The sequence below is a fragment of the Cydia pomonella genome, chromosome 28 (assembly GCF_033807575.1).
Source record: "Cydia pomonella isolate Wapato2018A chromosome 28, ilCydPomo1, whole genome shotgun sequence".
Classification (NCBI taxonomy): domain Eukaryota; kingdom Metazoa; phylum Arthropoda; class Insecta; order Lepidoptera; family Tortricidae; genus Cydia; species Cydia pomonella.
Genome location: NC_084730.1, coordinates 7,459,883 through 7,480,484, shown reverse-complemented (window position 1 = coordinate 7,480,484; position 20,602 = coordinate 7,459,883). Strand labels below are relative to the sequence as shown.

At 37.4% G+C, this 20,602-nt stretch overlaps 1 protein-coding gene across 1 annotated transcript; it reads left to right on the top strand.

Annotated features, from left to right (window-relative positions):
• Positions 1–173: 173 nt before the first annotated feature.
• Positions 174–18,983, top strand: LOC133533019 (43 kDa receptor-associated protein of the synapse homolog). Its single transcript, XM_061871931.1, has 14 exons — positions 174–600; positions 4,008–4,096; positions 6,652–6,767; positions 7,137–7,216; positions 10,611–10,768; positions 11,628–11,779; positions 12,679–12,801; positions 13,411–13,594; positions 14,505–14,705; positions 15,236–15,345; positions 15,924–16,104; positions 16,727–16,917; positions 17,489–17,624; positions 18,350–18,983. The coding sequence occupies exons 3-14, from the start codon at positions 6,730–6,732 to the stop codon at positions 18,443–18,445; spliced, it is 1,650 nt and encodes a 549-aa protein (XP_061727915.1). The 5' UTR covers positions 174–600; positions 4,008–4,096; positions 6,652–6,729; the 3' UTR covers positions 18,446–18,983.
• The last annotated feature ends 1,619 nt before the right edge of the window (positions 18,984–20,602 follow it).

Here is a 20,602-nt window from a genome sequence, read left to right as displayed (position 1 = left end):
TGGTTTTTTTTGTACACATATACATTTAGTAACGCAAAAATGATTGTGAACGAATTTTACATAATTTACATAATAAGCACAGCCGTGTTTTGGCAAAGATAATATTAAACTAGAATACAGTTACCACTCGGCATTTAGCCTGTCATTTGTCATTATTATTAAATATAATTTCAATAAGTAATTAGCTGTTTTTTTATTTGATGTTTTATCTAATATCCAATTGTACTTACCTCATTTAAAAAAAATATTTCTGCTTACAGATCGATTAAATATATTTTAGTGAATCTAAAGAAAATATTGATTCGCAAAAATTAAATATAAACCATTTTTGAAGAAAAATTGCACCACACAAACATAAAACACCAACATTTTTTTTGTAATTCGTCTACTCCACGCATTTCTCTATCCCTCAGCATAACACATCCCTTGAATTGGGGTGTGATCCGCCAAGTCCTCCGCGACACAAAACTCGAAAACGGCTTCAGAACCAAACCAGCCGAAAACAAATCATTTAACAACCAAAAACAAAAAAAAGCAAGTGACAAACGTGAAACAAATGAATTGTGTCCAGTTAGTTTCCTTAATGGATTTTTCTTCCGCGTAAGTAACGATTTTTTTCTTTTTTTGCTATTCTTACTCGATAGATAACGTTAAATAATACATTTGAGTTATATTTATGTAAAAATGAATTTATTTATCTCATTAAAGTATGCTTAAGTACGCCATTGATTAGATTATTTTTGGACTCAAAACTCTAACCTATTTTTAGATGTCTACTGACATTTTACGAAAAAATGTCATCTAAAAATAATACATACACCAAAAACGTACTTTGATATTTATATTACTATAATTATAAGTAACATTACATAGCTCAGGCTGAATAAAAAATAAACATATTTAAAACATAAAAAAATTGCATTACAGATGAAATAAACTAAAAAAAGATTTCACATATTTGCGTAGATGTTCTTAGATTAAAAAAGTGTTAAAGTTGACCTAATTTGATGACATTTACCTAGGAGATGTATAACGTGACCTAGGTCATTCAGGACGGGACAGATACAAAATAGTTTAAACACTAAAAATGCTCAGGTTATGTCATAGATTTTTAGATTTCGTCCGATTCGTTTTTAATAATAAACGATATGTTTGTTATTATTAAATAGGTAACATTGAGTCAATATTTTATCTAAATCGGTATCCTGGGAATATTCTGAATCTAGATCTTATTTACTTAAAAAAAAGAAATGTAAATGTAATAATTTGTTGAATAATTTATATTACTTTATAACAATTTTAATGAATAATAATTGCGTTTTGACTTCCTTAATTTTCATCATACTAAAATAATATTTATATTGAAATCTAATGTGTGTTATTTCGCGTATTGGATACTATCGCAATGCATTTTTTTTATACAAATACCTTAGTGTTTGCATTATTAATTACATAGTTTTAAAATATATAATTGGTAACTAATAATTTTATTTTAAACAAACTAGTATTTTATGCACTAAAACCAAATAAAACTCAGATTAATTATTAACGAGCACAAACTTCTACGTCCAGAGGTCGTGAGTTCAAGTCTCACCCAAGGCAGTAATTTTTCCACTTTTAAATTTAAGCTTAAAACTAACATTAACATGAATGACATAAATATTGTGATCGCATCAATTACATGAAATAATATTATAATAAATATTTTTTTTAATCGATGTTCTAGTAAACTATAAATTACAGTTACATTTCAATTCCGCATAGTAATTCTAAAATTATATGACACACCTAACTATTCAGGCGACCTAATTTGTATCATAATATTAGTAGAATAGAGCTTAAATTACGAATACCATCTAAAAAATATATTATAAAGTGAATAAATTTCTTTAAAATCAGTCCCTGGATCGATTCCAAAACATTAGTAACACGGAAAGAGTACTAAACAATGTAAATGTAAATGCTAGACGGATCAATTTTAAAAGTTTAACGAAAAAAAATATGTTACAAATTTCATTCACATTGGGTGGTCAGTGTGGTCACTGTAAAAATGTCGTAGCGATCTAGTTTTTTTTTAAAATATAGATATATTGTGGTAAGTTTTTAATTTTGGCAATGTGTAACATGAATTTCGACGACCGGTTTGGCCTAGTGGGTAGTGACCCTGCCTACGAAGCTGATGGTCCCGGGTTCAAATCCTGGTAAGGGCATTTATTTGTGTGATGAGCATGGATATTTGTTCCTGAGTCATGGGTGTTTTCTAGATATGTATTTAAGTATTTATAAATATTTATATATTATATATATTATTGTCTAAGTACCCTCAACACAAGCCTTATTGAGCTTACTGTGGGACTTAGTCAATTTGTGTAATAATGTCCTATAATAAAAAAAGGGGCCAAGTGCGAGTCGGACTCGCGCATGAAGGGTTCCGTACCATTTAACAGTATTAAAAAAAATCTACTTACTAGATCTCGTTCAAACCAATTTTCGGTGGAAGTTTACATGAAAATGTATATCATATATTTTTTTTAGTTTTTGCATTCTCTTATTTTAGAAATTACGGGGGGCGGGGGGAACACACATTTTACCACTTTGGAAGTGTCTCACGCGCAAACTATTCATTTTAGAAATAAATGATATTAGAAACCTCAATATCTTTTCATCATTTTAAAGAGTTTGTACTATAAGTCCCAGACAAAGTCACCGAAAAATGCTAGCACCCTCATAAATAATAAATAAGTAACATTCAGTATTGTGAATGATATCATTACGGAGTTCGGCCGAAACAAGCCCTGATGAGCAGATAATTCACTTTGCAGTTTGGCCTGAATACACGAAATAAACGGACTGTTCAGCTGAATGCATAATATCGTGTCTGGAGGCCGTTTGTCGGATGAATTTTCGACTTTTTTAATATTACGAAAACATCTACCTGAGAGTTAATGTATGAAGTGTTTAAGAGGATAACGGCCACGGCCGCTTCTTCATACATAGGTAGTCCCCATTTACCTTTCTGGATATTGACATTACGTGACATTACGGAAAAAGTTTTTATGCCCCTATATTTGACTTTCTTTATTTTGCATTGCCAGGTTTCCTGGGCCCCTAGGCCCGGGCCTTGTGCGCCTAGGCGAAGATCCGGCCCTACATTTGTTCTCCGCTCTGGTCGATTACAACCAATGCTATTTATTGGTATATTCCCGCCCGTTTTCTCTCTTTCCGCTGAACTCTGTCTCAGTAGAAAGGCATTAAGACAGCCTTATCTTAAATAGGATGAACGTGAAAAGCTACAACTTACAAATCAGAGTTTCCAGTACTGCCAGCAAAGTGCTCACTTAAGGATTTTTTTAAAGCAAACCTGTTCGGACACGGTTTAATGTTGACAGGGAGACTATTCCAAAGGCGAGCTGCTTGAATAGAGAAACAATCGGACATGTAACCAGTTCGGTGAGATGGTTTAGATAGAGATAGATTGCCAGAAGAGCGAAGCTGACGGACATACAACAAATTGTGTCAAAATATTTTCAATAGTGTGAATATCCAGAGAAGAGAAAACCCTTTAACACCCTACAGCGAAGTCGTTAAAACCTCTAGATACCAGGCGCCCTCTAGAGTACATAGCCCACTGCGTTTCGGGATAAGCGTTACCCGCCAGTGAACTTTATATCGTCTCATAGTGGCCCTCGTGGGAATCTTATGGCAAGTCAGAGAGGAAAGAGGACTATGTTTGTATGAAAAGGCGATTTCGCTTGGGTCCTCTACTTTTGTCTTAACGCGATTGAACTGGGTACATACCTATTGCGCGAGTTCAAGTATGAACGCAACCAAAGACGCAAACGCAACTCGTGCTAGTCGGTCTGGTCTGCAAAAAACAAAAGAAATACTCATATAGCGCCAATGCAATTTGATGAATCGACCAGCGTTCCATAGTTGAACTGATTATAGTAAGATATCCTAGGTATCTTTTTTACTGCTTTACTCAAACTTGTTTACTTTATTTCCAGGTAATGCCGTAAAGGCAAAGTGATGTCTGCCGTTTTTGATACAAAATGTATCGGGTGCTGAGGTGCGCCGCCTGTGGTGTCTGAATCAGGTTTACTGTCTTCTTACTTAATTCTAGTAGATTGTTAACCAAGGGATGAAATGCACTTATTTCAGTCGAGGTAGTTTGGCGCTCGAACGCAGTGCGAGAGCGCCAATAGTCCGAGGCTGGAATGATGTCTTTTACCGAAACATGACTCATTTATATGAATGGCAAAATTCGATTTTTTTCTGTACTAAATGAAAAAAAAAACATTTGGGGATCGCACTCTAGACTATATTATCGCTATATTTATTTACAATAACAATATACATAATGGATATATACAGATGATTACTATAACTAGCTTATATCTAAAATAGGTCCTTGAGGCATTGTACCAAGGATGTTGGCGGCATTTCCTCGTTGTATCGCAATACTGATACGTTGTGCGAGGAAGCCACCAGCTCTTCGATCACCAGTTACGTCAACCAGACGTTTCGCGATTTCTCCAAAAAACTTGTGCGCGCTGGGACCCCATGGACCTAGAGTTTCAACGCCACATGGTACTCTCTAGCTCTCTACCGAGGCTCTTATATTTATTACGTTTCAAAATTTCGGCGCTTTCCGCCGCTGCGCCCGCTTTTACATTAGTCCGTTGGAGGTGGGACGGTGCCAGTGTGTCTACGCAGGTAGCATCCCACACTCACATCCGTCCCAAGCTCCAAGGAACCAAAAATATAAACTATATTATTAGGTCTATACTATGGTTCGTTTTTTTAGCATTAAAAAGAAGGTAAGCTATTTTAACGTGTCTTTTTATTGAAAAACACTTTACAAAAAATATAAATATCAAATATAATATAGGTACAAGAAATAATAAACTATAATTAAGGTAGAAGTACTAGTGCTCGACGCTGCACAAGTACTTGATATGGGCACTTTATGTCAAAGTGGCAAGGATTAAGTTCGAATACAGAAAAATCTTCGTTGTTCAAATTTAACCTATATTTCCATGAAATAAAGTGCCCATGTCGGTGACTAGTGCAGCGTCGAGCACTAGTACTTCTACCTTAGAAAGTAAACTAAAATTAGAAATGAGACTAAATATATCTATAATAAATCTAAATAACTGGCCAAGAGCATGTCGGGCCACGCTCAGTGTAGGGTTCCGTAGTTACTCTTCCGTCACAATAAGCTAAACTGGAGCTTAAAGTATAGTAAATTTAAACCGAGTTAAACAAATAGGCAAATTTGCATAATCAGTACCTAATTAAAGTAAGTCTATTTACTATGAAGGGAAAACTTTTTGCGATAACTCAAAAACAGCTAAACTGATCATGTTCGCTATAGTTTTCATTTAATGTCTTTCTTAAGCTCTACTTCCACGATTTTTTTCATATTTTTTGGACCTATGGTTCAAAAGTTAGAGGGGGGGGACACATTTTTTTTCTTTCGGAGCGATTATCTCCGAATATATTCACTTTATCAAAAAATGTTTCTTGAAAACCCCTATTAGTTTTGAAAGACCTTTCCAACAATATCCCACACTCTAGGGTTGAAGCGAAAAAAAAATTTCACTCCCACTTTACGTGTAGGGGAGGTACCCTAAAAAAATTAAATTTTTAGAGTTTATTGTACGACTTTGTCGGCTTTATTGATTTATATATCCATGCCAAATTTCAGCTTTCTAGTACTAACGACCACGGAGCAAAGCCTCGGACAGACAGACAGACAGACGGACATGGCGAAACTATAAGGGTTCCTAGTTGACTACGGAACCCTAAAAAGACCCCTACGGCATAGTACTGAAAACGCTGGCAGCATTTCCTCGCTGGATTGTTAAACTAATACGCTGAGCGAAGAAGCTGCCTGCTCTTCGGTCTCCTGTGGCGTCGCTGAGTCAAAATATACATATTTAGTAAAATAAGTCACGGCAAATAAATATGTAACAATTATAAATCATATTACAATCATTTACATTTATTTGCTTTCATAAGTAATAGTTACTGATTTTTAAAAAGCGTTTTTCAATAAAAAGGCATATCAAGATTGTTTACCTTTTTTCTAATCCCTAGAAAAACGAACTATAGTTCTACAAAGCAAAAAAAAAAGATTATTAGAAATTAGGCACAGTAAATACGACAAAAAAGCCATTGTAAGAGGAGCTAACATTGAACAACTACACGAAATCCTTCGTGTTTATCATGGAATAATTAAAATCATTTTGGTGGTATTGATAGTAATGATTTAAAGCACGTTTACCAGTCACTCAGTTAAACTTAAAATTATTTGAATATCAGTTAGGGTCAAGGCGGAAACAGAGGCTCAGCTCAAGCATTGGCTCAGTCGTCCAAATACCGCCTCTCTCGCGTGGAAATTAGGTGGAGTGAGCCACTGTACCCGGCTTTTTTCTACCGAGTCACTGTTCCCTCCTTGAAAAATTTCCCTCCTACAGAAAAAATATACATTGGTAATTTCGGAACATCAAAAACAGGTCAATTAAAGCCGGCGTTTCAAAATCACTCAGCGCAAAATTGAATTAAAAGTCTAGTGTTTTCATCTGGAATGACCCAAAGGGAAAACAAGGCATCACTAATAAAGTATGTTTATCTCTTTCTCTCTAGTTTTCGTGCGCGGTGTGCGAGCGAGAGGGCAAGATGCACCCGACGTCCAGGTGACGCTGTCGGCTCCACCCGAGGAACATGTCATGGGATTCTATAGAGTCGCGAGACTTCCTCGGGTACGCTAATATAAACCTTATTTGAATGACGTAAAGTTGAAAATCGTAGTTTGTAAGTTTGGTGTCTGGATTAACTAATGGAAATGGCGTGGTTTTGTGCGAGACAATTTTTTTGATAAAAAATAATTTACAAGGCCAAACAAGGTAATAATACTTAAATTTATTTGTCACTACTTTTCAAATTCATCGATATACATATGATACTGAGATTCGAGTTTTTTTCGTCCATGGATGGAGATCAAGATCTGGCTCTTCTTACCCATAGTTATGATTATGACGATCGGTTTTGTAAATAATTTTATTATGCAGCGCTTTGGCGCCTAGCTGTAATGCTGTATAATTTACTGTAAAATAAAATAATCATTTCAGCGGGGTACCAGCCCACCAGCTGTCGGCAACGCGGCTGCTGAGCTCCCCGGACCCCTCACATCATCTCGATGAACCGCCAGGTAACATCTTACCCTAACATACTCCTGCGATCATGGTATATTAATTAACTACGCTGGCTCAGCGACTAAAAATGAAGATTTACTTAATCTGGGCCCTCTTTTTATAGGTACCAGGTTTTTTTTAAATAAAAAAATTCTAAACTCAAAAGTAGTGGTAACTTTAGGCACCTTAATGTTGCTTAAATAAATACCTATTTAGGTATGTTTACATAGGGTCAAGGAGGGAACAGTGGCTCGGTAGAAAAAAAGCCAGGCACAGCTCACTTAACCTAATTTCAACACGAGAGATGCGATATTGGGGTGACTGAGCCACTGTTTCCGCCTTGGTCCTAACTTTCTAACCTAACCTAACCTACTCGTCGACTCAGTCGACTGTAATGGTTGAATTAAGATTTCGTATACCAAACTATAATTGCGTACTGTCATGTATGGGCTCCAAACTCAATTATAATATTAATATCGATTCGCTGTAGTCAACTATTTAAAAAAAATACCAATCACGTGCGGTGGCATAGAAAAGACTAAATGGGCTCCCATAGAAAAGACTAAATGGGCTCCCATAGAAAAGACTAAATGGGCCCCCATAGAAAAGACTAAATGGGCTCCCATAGAAAAGACTAAATGGGCTCCCATAGAAAAGACTAAATGGGCTCCCATAGAAAAGACTAAATGGGCTCCCATAGAAAAGACTAAATAGGCCATGGTTGCCTCGCGTGTTTATGAATGCTTTTGAAAGAAATAAAGAAAACTTATACATAAAAGAAAAGCAGACATGAACTATATTTTTGTCTACTGAGTTACTAACCAATTTTCTTAACTTATTTAGGGATTTAAAAACGTATTCATATAAATATAAAAATATGACTCGTAGAAAAAGTATTGTATACAATAGACATATAATCAAGCTTTTCAATCTCGTACTCAGCAAGCTTCGTTTCCTAAACCTGGTACTCGACTGAAAGCTCTCTGTTATATTATATCCCGATTGTATAAAATACTATATTTTATTAACCCTTTTCCAGGCATAGTATGATTTATCGACCACATACGAGCCATTAGAATTTCAGCTTCAGCACTCCGATTTAAGGTTCAAACTAGATTACACTTTCTGGAAATGTTACTTGTCTTCAAATGAATCATCAAAGCTGGATTATCTGGAATATATTTGGATTTTTTGGGAAAACCTTGTAGATTGGTGCGGCCTGGAAAAGGGTTAAGACTAGGTAAATATCTTGGTGTGCGATCATTAGTTTTCTTCAGAAAAATCATATTTTTTTTATTACTTACATATTAAATTACAAGAAACGAAGACTGGATAGATACTATGTATAAGTACACTCAACAAAATGTACGTTTCTTAGCCAAATTTTTATCCTAAAGGACGACGCAAAAAAAAAACTACTTTTTTTTTAATTTTGCTGGGTGTACTTAAAAAAAGTAAACTTCTCATACATCCGTTTCAATCACCGCTTGTCTGTCTGCATGTCTGATATGTCTGTTAACTTCAAGGCTTGCCAGATTTGCCCGACCAGACAGGTGAGCAACTTTTATAGTACACTATACATAATACTATTACTTATTCTGCGACTAGACTAATGTCGGCTCCCAATGATTGGTCTTCAACCGTATTTATTTAAATTTTGATTCTAGCAACAAGCCCCATCTTATGAATACCTAGACTAGACAGGTTTGACTGATAAAATGTAATTTCGGCTTCGAATCTCTGTTTCTAGTGTTTTGTTTATCTTTGCCCTGTATTTGCTATTAAGTGTTGTCTGAATAAATGATTTCTATTCTATTCTATTCTAATACAAAGCTTTTAATGAAAAAAGTTAGCCATGGTTTAAAACCTTGTTTTATACCGATCAAAACGTACGTAACGTTTGGTTTTGCAGTGCCCTTACAGGGTTCATAGCTGATCAGAATTCTTATGTATCACCTTAATATGTACCTATGAAGGCAATAAATGACTGAATACTGAACGTAATATAATAGTTGAAAATGTAGATCGCGACTTTATTCACATGTTTACTTTGGTATTGTCGTTAGACGCGAATACGTGGCTGCATTGTGAAAAATTATACTTACAAAAGGGAGTAAAAATCAGTATCGCATTAATAAAGTAGGTACAATTGTTTATTTGTATGAACCTACTTTATTAGAACGTTATTTTATCACCAGCATTTAGTTATCCTTCAAACTTAGGGTACTTTTCAGTAACACGCTTGTTTTTGACTGCCATCCAAGGAGTAAGTTTGGTAAAACATGTATAGTTGCAATTTTGGCAGTTCAATACACATGATAAATTACGTATTTTAAGAAAGACAAAATATCCAGCTTTTGTTTTATGCAATATTCAACCATTTAAAAAGAAATATAATTAAATAATAATCAAAATCACCTTGAACAGGTGGCGTATTTTTTATAACTTGTTTTCCGAATATTACATAGAATCATGCAAAACTGGGGCAGAATATTACGTTTACTTATATTGTAAGTAATTTAGCATGAACTATGCTTTCAATCCATATATACATATATAAGGGATATGTATCCATTAAATCGTCTGCTCTTAACAAAGCAACAGCGATAATTTTGCAATAAAAATAATGTACTGCTAAGGGCCAATCATTGGATAGTTTACCCCGCAACTATTAACTTTCTAAAATATGGTCCCATCAGGTAAAAAACCGTTAACAGTGGCAAAAAAATGAAATCAAATTTTTACATGATTCCGTCCTTCCACAAAAGTGAAGGAGAAGAATAATTCAAATGACGATTTATGTTCATTTCTATTTTATTTAAGTACATAGAAAAGCTATAAAACATCCCTTCTGGATGGGACAATATTTAACACTTAAAACTCTATTATTATAATCTGTTCCTGGCTGCATTTCTTCTCCCATATTATTATAGTGATCATTGTTTGTTTGTTAAATGTTTCCAATAATATATGTATGTTTTAATTCATTACTTAATTTTAATTTAAAGGACATAATTTTTTGCAATATTCATTTTTTTAAGCACAGTTTGTTTAACTTGCTTGATAGATGTCGCTATTACGTGCGCTTATGAGTACGGTTCTTGAATCACGCTGTTAAGTTTTTTCTCTAAATGTAATAAATTAGGTACCTATTATTAATAATGATGAGATTTGTAAAAACTAGCAATTTACAAAAGACACCTAAATATGTTTTTTGTTTTTTGTATTTTTCACCAATAACACTACATTTTCACTAAGTATGTTAAAATAATTCGTTCTTCTCACAAACACCTAGTTTCATAATTGCTCCCAAGAAGTCTCTCATTCCCACACCATTTACCAAAACGTGTCATTCGTAAACGTTACTTACAACGCCATCATATCACGTCCTAACTAACGTCAATCTCATAGAGCTACACTCATTCGCTGAGGACTGCGGGGAGCGGAATGGCGCCCTGCGCTGGGGCTCACGTTTCGGTCCCGCGCATCGCCCTCCCCCTACTGCGGGGCTGCTTGACTGCTTCAGAGGATGCCGTATGCGCATCGATCAATATCTCGCTAGGAGGAAGGTGAGGTCACTAAATTCGCAAGTGCTAAGTACATCTTACCTAACGGTGACAAAAGGTAACTATACCAAAAAGTAGATTGTTACAATTTAGCACGCTGGTGGCCTTTCGATCCCACGCACCACCCACCTGCTATCGTGGGACTCCTCGACAGCTTCCGAGGATGCCGCATACGCATCAATCAATACCTCGCTAGGCTAGGAGGAAGATGAAGTCACTGAACTCTCAGGTGTGAATAAGTACATCTAACCTATCGATGATAAAGAGTATATATGCCAAGAAGTCGATTGTTACGATTTAGCGCGCTGGGGTTCCCATTTGCCTGCTTCCGAGGGCACCGCATGGGCATCGATCAATACCTCGATAGGAGGAAGGTGAGGTCGCTAAACTTTCAGGTTTATATCTAACCAACCTACCCTACCATACCAAGAAATAGAGTATTACAATGTAGCGCGCCGTTTTGGGACCGTGCACGGCCCTTCTGCTACCGAGAGGCTAATTGACTGCTTCCGAGGATCCCGTATATACATCGATCTGATCGATCAATACCTCGATAGGAGCCAGGTGAGGTCATTGAATTCTCAGGTGTGAGTACATCTAACCTAACGGGGACAAAGAGCACGTATATCGAGAAGTAGATTGTTTAAATTTTGCGCTCTGGGGGCATTTAACCTAATCTAATCTAATATCTATCATCTAATCTAATCTACTTCTAGATCCAGCGTAACTACATTAATTTTTACGAGTCTCCTCAGTGCATTAGCAAATCAATAATTTTTTGTACTTGTATAAGTCCAGCAGAATCTATTATCTAAGTATTGATCTAAGATACCTGAAATTAAAATACTGAACTTTCGTTCAGATCGAGCGCGGCGTGCGGCTTTACGGGCAGAATGAGCAGCAACTAGCAGTGAAAGTGTGGTTATCGGCGCTTAGAGGGGTCCGACACAGGACCGACCGCTTCGCTCTGCTTGGACACTTGTACCAGGCGTACAATGACTTTGGAAAGTACAGGTAAAGTTTTCTTTATAGTCCACTTTTAAGGGTAAAGTGAGGATTGCCGTGGCCGACACTTCACTTCGCACTACTTTAAAAAAAAAATTACACCTTTTCAGAAAAAACAAACTTAAATGCTAACCGAGTAACCGAATGAATATGGGAAAAGGCTCTGGCCAACATACCTGCCTAATGTCCTGAACAGCTTACCCATACAAGTAGTAGAAACGTTAGAAAAACATCCTGATAAAATAAAGAGTACACTTAAGAAAGCACTGATTAAAATGAATTAATTTTGTTACAAATAGTAGGTATTATAATAACATGTAAGCACTAACTGCCAACAGGACTAATTATATACTTAGTTAAGGCTAAACTTAGTTAACATAATCTCCAAATATAGAGATTGTAACTGAGTTCAGACTGTACCTCAACAAATACAAACGCTGAGATAAACAGATTAAATTTAATTTAATTTAATTTTCTTTTAGTGACGACCGCTTCGCTATATCTTTTTTTTGTAAATGACACCATTCCAGAAAAAAACAAACTTAAATGCTAACACTACATCCTTGTTCATTGCTGGATGAGGTATTTGTCAGCTTATCAATCATTCGAGTAATCCCTGCACTTACTGACTCCTCGTATATTGCATTACATTACGAGTACATATATCATTATTAAAATTGTCACTATACACTTGGAGCTGTGCTCTTCTTGTCGGTGTTGTAATCTTCATGTATTTCTTTGTCGTAAAATCCTACACCTTGTGTGCGCTTGGCTGACTTCTTCTTCTACAATAATCTTGAGTTTTTTCTCTTGGTCTTTCTTATTTGTTTTTAACGGATACTTCTGAAACACCTCCGTCTGCAAATATTGTATATATTGATGATAAGTAAGATTAAACATTTTTACAGGGAATCCCTGGAATTTGCAAATCGCCAGCTAGGGATATCAGAGGAGCTGGACTCCGCACCGATGCGCGCTGAAGCCTACCTCAATCTGGCCAGGGCACATCAGACCTTGGGTGGATTGGACAGGTATACTATTACAATACATGCTATACGAGTATTTGAATGAATATGTGTTTTTTGTAAGATAAAGATAGTTTATTTTCCAAGTAGACATATTACAATGCGCTTATGAACGTCAAATAAAGCTACTCCGGCTCTACCCCGAGAAGATTTAAATTTTAAATTTGTATGATTGTAGCTTCTAAAGAATTAAATTTGTATGGTTGTAGCTTCGTCCCGGCGGGCATGGGACAAGGGACTCATTGCTTTTTAGTCAGATGACACCTATCAAATAGTATGCAATGCAGATGCACCTATGAAAATTTTCATTTTTCCCGCGCTGTGCAATATTTGTCATCGGATTTGTTACCCCCACCACGCACATCGTATTTCGTACATATCCAATATTTTTTGATTGATTGTTAAATAAAATTGTAATTCAGTTTTGATAGGATCCATGATAAATAGAGGAATGTTCTCAGCCGTTATAATAGTCATTCAAATCGTTAAGCACCTACAATTTGGCGAATTAAATTTACTGATATACAAAGCAGAACTCCTGACACGTATTACACTTTCGGACAAAAAATCATTAACGATGAAATTGTTATATTTTTATTGTATTTTGATTTCCAGAGCCCTATCATACGCCCGCCATGCGCTGTACAACGACTGCGGGGGAGGCTCCACCGCCGGCTGCGTCCATCTCACCGTCGCAGCCGTCAGCTTGGAGCTGGGAGCCTTCTCCAAGGCCATGGATGGCTTCCAGAAGGCTCTGGGGGTTGCTCAGGCTCAGGGCGACAACACGTTACTATTACAGGTTAAAGTTTAGACGGCATAATATTACATGTGCTGTACGACAGCGATGCTCCACCGCCGGCTGCGTCCATCTCACCGTCGCAGCCGTCAGCTTGGAGCTGGGCGCCTTCTCCAAGGCTATAGATAGCTTTCAGTAAGGCGCTGGGGGTTGCTTATGCACAAGGCGACAACACGTTATTGTTACATGTAAGAAAATTGATGTAAAGATTTAATACTTTTACGTCAAATACAAGGACCCCCGCCGAGCCACGTCGGGGCGCGCTGCCGGGCTTCTCATGAAGTTAATTTCGATATCACTGGCAGTCATTTAATCGACAAATAAAAGTGCTGGAGTAGAAAATGGGTTTTAACCGACTTCCGTTGATATTGAACCTAGAAACTACACTTCTCCACTGCTTCATTATATAATTATTGTCAGCAGGTTTAGTTCTGAATATGACTTTTCATTGAGACTTGACTTCTCACATTATCCAACTTTTAGCTATGAATGGGATCGGTGCAGTTTACAGTATTTGCTTATTCATAAAACATTACAAGCTTCAATTAATTAATGTTTTATAAACAAACGATTAATAGATAATTCGAATTAGTAGCACTTATGAATAATGCCATTAGTCTATGTTAGTAGGAGCGGGGCCTAAAACCGCATCCACACCTTGATTCCTTACTTATAATATGTATTTTTAGCATTATTGTTTACTTACACGGTACTGAATCACGTATATTTAAGCTTCAAAATTACCGGAGTTTCGAGGATGGGAACTGTACCCATTGTCTCGGGGAAAGACTCGCTAAATTAGATATCAACATCTTGTAGCTGCGCGTATTTTTCGAACTGGGTTCCCTTAAGTAAATAATAATTTGTATAATTATAGCGAAAGTTTAAATCAGTATTATGTATGTATTTCCAGGTGTACGTCGGTCTCTCCGAGCTGTGGCGACGTCTCCGCGACGCGGAGCGCGCGGTGGCGTGCGCGGCGCGCGCCTGCGACCTCGGCCGCGGCCCGCGCGCCGCCGACCTCAACACCAGGCATCACAGAATAGCGCTGCTGCAAATGGCGGCGGCTTTACGAGCAAGAGGAGAGCTTGGAGATGCTCATGACTATTGTAACGTGAGTTATAGACAAATAGACAAAGTAGTTAAAGCAGGAGCTAGACACGGAAAGCAGGCAAGGTAAATAAGGCATCATAGAATGGCGCTGCTGCAAATGGCGACGGCATTGAGAGCAAGGGGGGAGGCAAGGCAGCCAAGGTAGGCAAGGCTGAACTCAACACCAGGCATCACATAACGCTGCTACAAATGACAGCTGCGTTGAGAGCAAGAGGGCAGCTGGGATGCCCATGATTATAGTTAAGACAGCGATGGAAGCAAAATGAATCCTTATCTTGAATTCTTGATGTTATGAAAAACTCCGCTAATCAGAAATTACTAGATTTGAGGTTTTCAGCATTTTGTTAACCTCCTTCCACATTTGACCGTTTCTTGTTAATACAATTAAAAGTTGTCGTAGGAAACCAGTAAATTCTCTATTCATTGTGCGCCAGAATACAAAGAAAAATCAAGTGTCTGGTATGGTTTTATTACTGACTCTAAGTTAAACATATTTTTTACATTAGTTAATGCATTGACAAACATTCACAGGAGGCGTTAAGGCTGGCAGCGGTGGCTGGAGATCAAGGTTGCTACGCGCGAGCCGTGCGTATAGCCGGAGATGTCTACAGACGGAAATGCGATATTGGGAAGGCTCTCAGGTACGAACATAGAAAATATTTAAACTGTTTATAATAATCATTTGCACACGGTCCATATGGCTGGCGCATGTAGAAAAGAAGTGTGCGTGGTCCAATTATATTAAGCATAATATACCGGCGCGAGCCATTCGTGCAAAAAACTCAAGCAAAAGCAAAGAATATATACCATTTGTTTTGCACTTCCGTTACGTATCATTCATTGCCGACATTGGGTCACATACCCGGTTTGAAGGACCACATTATTTTTTAAGTTTTGTAGGTAGTCCATCAGTCCATCACTTAACTCTTTTGGGATTGAGATGACAAAAATAAAAGTTTGTAAAATATTTTCTCTTGGAAGTCAATCAAAAATATAAAAATAATACAAAAAATGATTCATATTATTTTTATATTTATTCATTTAACATGCACTGGGTATGATGGTGTCAAATCCTCCTTTTAAGTTAATAACATGTATTAGAATAAATCCTCTCTTTTATACAAGGTTCCGAAGTCCGATTAAAGTTCACTAAACTACAGCTAGCATAGCATAGCATAGACACAACTATTTACTCCTTATGTATTTTTAACTGCCCCAGGCACTACGAAGTAGCAATGGGCGCTGGGCAGGCCCTAGGAGACCGTCTAGCTCAGATGGAAGCTATGGACGGTGCAGCGCGCTGTCTGGAGGCTCTACGGAAGCAGGGCCGCATCTGTAACTGCCGTCCGCTTGAATTCAACACTAGGCTGCTGGAGGTTGCCACGTCTGTTGGGGCGAAGGTGAGGTATAGTGGTTAAGATGGACTCGTCTATCGGTGTGTGTATGAAGACTATAAAGCAATAGGCACTGCCCAGGCCGTAGGAGGCCGTCTAGCTCAAACGGAGGCCATGGACGGCGTAGTGTGGTGTCTGGAAGCTCTTCGAAAGCAGGGCCGCATTTGCAATTGTCGTCCGTTTGAGTTCAATACAAGGCCGCCGACGGTGGTCACGTCTGTTGGGGCTAGAAACTGACACTTCACGCCCACAAGGCGTGGTCTCAATATGAATGTTAAGGTCTCGATTTGGGCTTTATTTTTTATTTATTTATTTTTTTGACACTTACAACTATCTTTACAGGTACTAGACCTAAGACAATAGTGTAACTATTAACAAAAAATTGTTCTAACTTATGGCGCATCGCTTATAACATAATGTGAACAATGTGGACTTTGTGAAGATTTTAAGGTGAGTGTAGATGGAGAGCCGTCATCACCAACCAGTTTAAGTACTCTCAGTGCTAGGCCTTCCGAAACATGTCGCGCGTATTGATAAAACGCATATACCTGTAAGACCGTATGACCTTGACATTTTTTACGCTTATTTGATTACGGTTGTTCACGTTCAGTTTATGGATGTTCTCTAGATGCTAGTCCGCCGCGTTCGCCTCCGCCTCTCCGAGATCTACACAGCACTGGGCGACAACAACGCAGCAGCGCGTCTCAAGCGTGCGGCGGCGGCGTGGGTGGCACCCGCCTGCGCTCGGTGTAGAGAGCCCCTGGCAACGCAACCAGAGCCGCTAGCTTCGCTGCCGTGCGCGCATATAGTACATCAAGCGTAAGTATTTTACCTAAGAACAACACCCATTTAATACTAGTAGGATAAAAATGCCGAAAACAAAGCAAAGTGAAACTTCGAAAAGGTTTTTCGTCATCATTGCTTTTCTTCTCGGAAAGTTTCTTAACGTCGTGGACACTCTGGATAGTTGAAATGCTGAAGATTGTTCTTTCCATTGATGCCAATCATGACAATACCCACGCCGGAATGATTTGTCCGAAAAATGTGTTTTTTTTACCTTCATTTAGTTTCACCTATCCCGAAATCTTGCAAGTTAAATTTAACCCACTTCCCGGTTTTCGATGAAGATGAAAATTTGTATACATATGTAAGTCGGATGACAATGCAATATTATGGTACCATCTGATCTGATGATGGAGACAGGAGGTGACCATAGGATCTCCGTGATAAAACAACGCAACCTAATTGTGTTTGGGGTTTTTAGAAGTGTCTCGATGAGTATTAGTTGCCTGTGGAAAGAGAAGTACAGTCAGCTATAAAAGCTTGTACCAAAAATGAAAATTTTGTCTAAAACTTTTCAAGAATAAAGTAATCCCAATGCTCTTTCCAGTTGTATGCCAGAATCCTGGTCGCGCCGCTCCGTCCGCGGCGCGCAGCCCGAGTGCGCGGAGTGCGCGTCCCCGGCGCGCGCGCCGCGCGTGCCGCCGCCGCCCGCGCCGCCCGCGCCCAGGGACTTGCATGACCAGGTAAAGGACTTCCGATACCGGGATCCCGTCTTTTTAAGCGCTATTTATTGTTATATTTTCATTATTGTTGTATCAGTACCGGTATTTAAATGCAATACCGGGATCCCGGTATTGATGATGACGGTTTCGGTATTAATATCGGTATTGTGAGAAGTCCGGTATTTGGAAGCCCGCACGCACGTCGCAACAAATTGTATGCAATTTTATACAATTGACGGCTAAGGAGGTGCAAATAATCAAATTGCTCGATCGATTGCCGTAATTTAAGAGGAAAGGAGACAAAAAATTCTAAACGCATTGTCTTTACATAAAATTAATGAATTAGGTACATAAATCATACAATAATGCCAAGTTTGATTACTGTTAATTTAAATAATACCCACAAAATTTTTGACGGAGTCTTTATTCGTAGGCTCGAGTCTTTTTGAGTTGAGTTTAAAAATACTCAACTACTTGCAATTCGGAACTTGGACGTTTTTTAAGCGAAGAATCACGTAAAAACGAGTAAAGTGAAGAACTTTACTAAATATAGACAAACATAAAGGACTCAAGATTCTACCAAACACTAATGTGAACTGAGGGCCTACCGCGAATATCGAAGCTCGCAAATTGCGAGCATATTTCTTTGTCACTCTAACAAAGCCTTAATTGCAGTAAAAAAGAAAGATTCCCGCAATTTGCTCCCGACTCTCTGGAATGTGTGCATAATATATACGTTTTTCCAGGACTTTCCCTTCGGCACCCCGCCCGTGCTCCGAGAGTCCGACCTCAACTCGGTGCTTTCTGATCACAGCAGCCAACAAGCCACTTCTAGTGTCTAAGCTCTTGGAGATTCAACCACTGTCTTTAGAGAGGAACTACCTTAAATACAACCTGTTTTTAGAACCAAGACTCGAAATATGCTTCTGCCCGCGGCTTCGCCTGCGTGGAATAATGATAATTATTGATGAAAACTATCCTCGGTCCCGGATTTAGAGACCTAGGGCTCCTAGGCTTAAGGGGAGCCCCCTTTTCTATCCAAAAACCATTGCTAGGTTATATGGGCCTTGTGAGCCTAGATGGAAATCCGGCTCTGTCTATCCTATGACCTTCCCTTCCCTGGGCCTCTAACGTCTAATATCGGTTCAGCGGTTTGAGTGTGACGAGGTAACAAACATACATTATCACGTTGTTTTCACAAAAAAAAACTTTCCTATAATGATATGAAAAATCTAACACATGGAATCGTTATTCTCATATTTCTTCATTCCTACTGACACTATAAAGACCAAAACTAAATTTGTAGTAACTTTGTAGTCGCTTTTAGATTTTTAATGAGATGAAAAATCTATGGGAAAGCTTTTTTTTTTGCGAAAACAATTAGACGCTTCCGTATATATACTCGTAATCATATTGACACCCGATATTATCACAAACAATTTGTAGTCTGATCTTAAATCAAGATACGGAAGCGTTTAAGTAATTGCTTTTTTAAAACAAAGATGACTTATGAAATTTTATTACTTAAGGTAGTTCCTGCCTAGAAATGAGTTGCTACTAACAAAAATCCTAAAAATAATTCTAGGCTTACTTATGCTCGTCACTGATATTTTAAGCGCTTTTTACACGATGAGACCGCGAAAGACAAAACGATACGTGTCCAAAACCTATATAACGCTTATTGTTGTTTTTGAAGCGAATTTATAAACCGTTTTAATAATTTGTATATAATATATATTAATGTTGATCATAGTTACATTTCAAATTCCTTTCCTTAGTTCAAATATAACCTATGTGCAACGTCCAAAATGTTATATACAGATATAAAGTCTCTCCTTAAGTCTAAAGTTTGTTAAGCTACTCATATCCATAGAGCCCATATAATATATGACTAAAATACCTAAATCATCAATACGATTATATTTATGTCCATTTGTAAGTTAGAGATGGACATAATATTTCATAGTGCGTGTACCTGGAACCTATGTATTATTAGATATAGGTACATACTAACAAACTATGTAGGTAAAATGGTAAAAGTATCAAAACGATTTCCTAATTGTGGAGGAGTATGTTCATTTTGTTTATTTTACAATGTCGTGATTGGCTAGCAATTCAAATCTACTGATGATATTTAAGCGTACCCTATATGAGCTTAAATTATCAGAAATTAAGCACCGAAATCTTACGGAATATTGTATATGGCACCAAACAAAAGACAGGTAAGGTCAATACGGATAAGAGTAGCTGCGGGGTAGGTGTGGCTACTTGCTAATACTATATATATAACTACTCAATAAACACGAATCAATATGTTAACGGACCCAGTATGAAGGCCAGCCACACTTACTTGTATTTGACCTTACTCAAGTGACTTTGTCACCGTTAGGTAGAAGACAATTGTTTCGTCTATCCTCGACTAAAACATCCGTCTCTTTTTAAATATGAGTACGAAGATCTATCTATACGTGCGAGAGAGACGGATTCATTTGCGATGGATAAAATGACTAAACATTTAGGTAACAGCAAAAGATTTAGTAGTAGTATTTTGCTAAATATTTTATAGATATATAATTTACCCAGCTTGCTGTAATGTGTTATTTTTATTATATTTAGTCTTATCTTTATAATATTTAGTCTATTTATATAGCAATAAGTATGTCAAAATTTATGCACAAAATGTGTACATATGAAATGGTATTAATAAATCATTGATATTATATATGCGTATATATCTCGTTATATACGAATTTAGTTATTATAGAAAAGGTCATTTTTTTTATTTTTGCTGTTCATAATATATATAGTAATATAGAAATTATAAGAAATAAGATATATTGATTGAATCAAAGGAATTTATCGTACGTAACATAATTTTATATATGTATAATATTTAAACGTGGATTTTAAGTGTGTAGTGCACCAATTTGTCAAGAGATGGCGCCACCTCCGAGATAGAACGCGCTAACGATGTGTCGACGTAGAAACATGACCTCCGA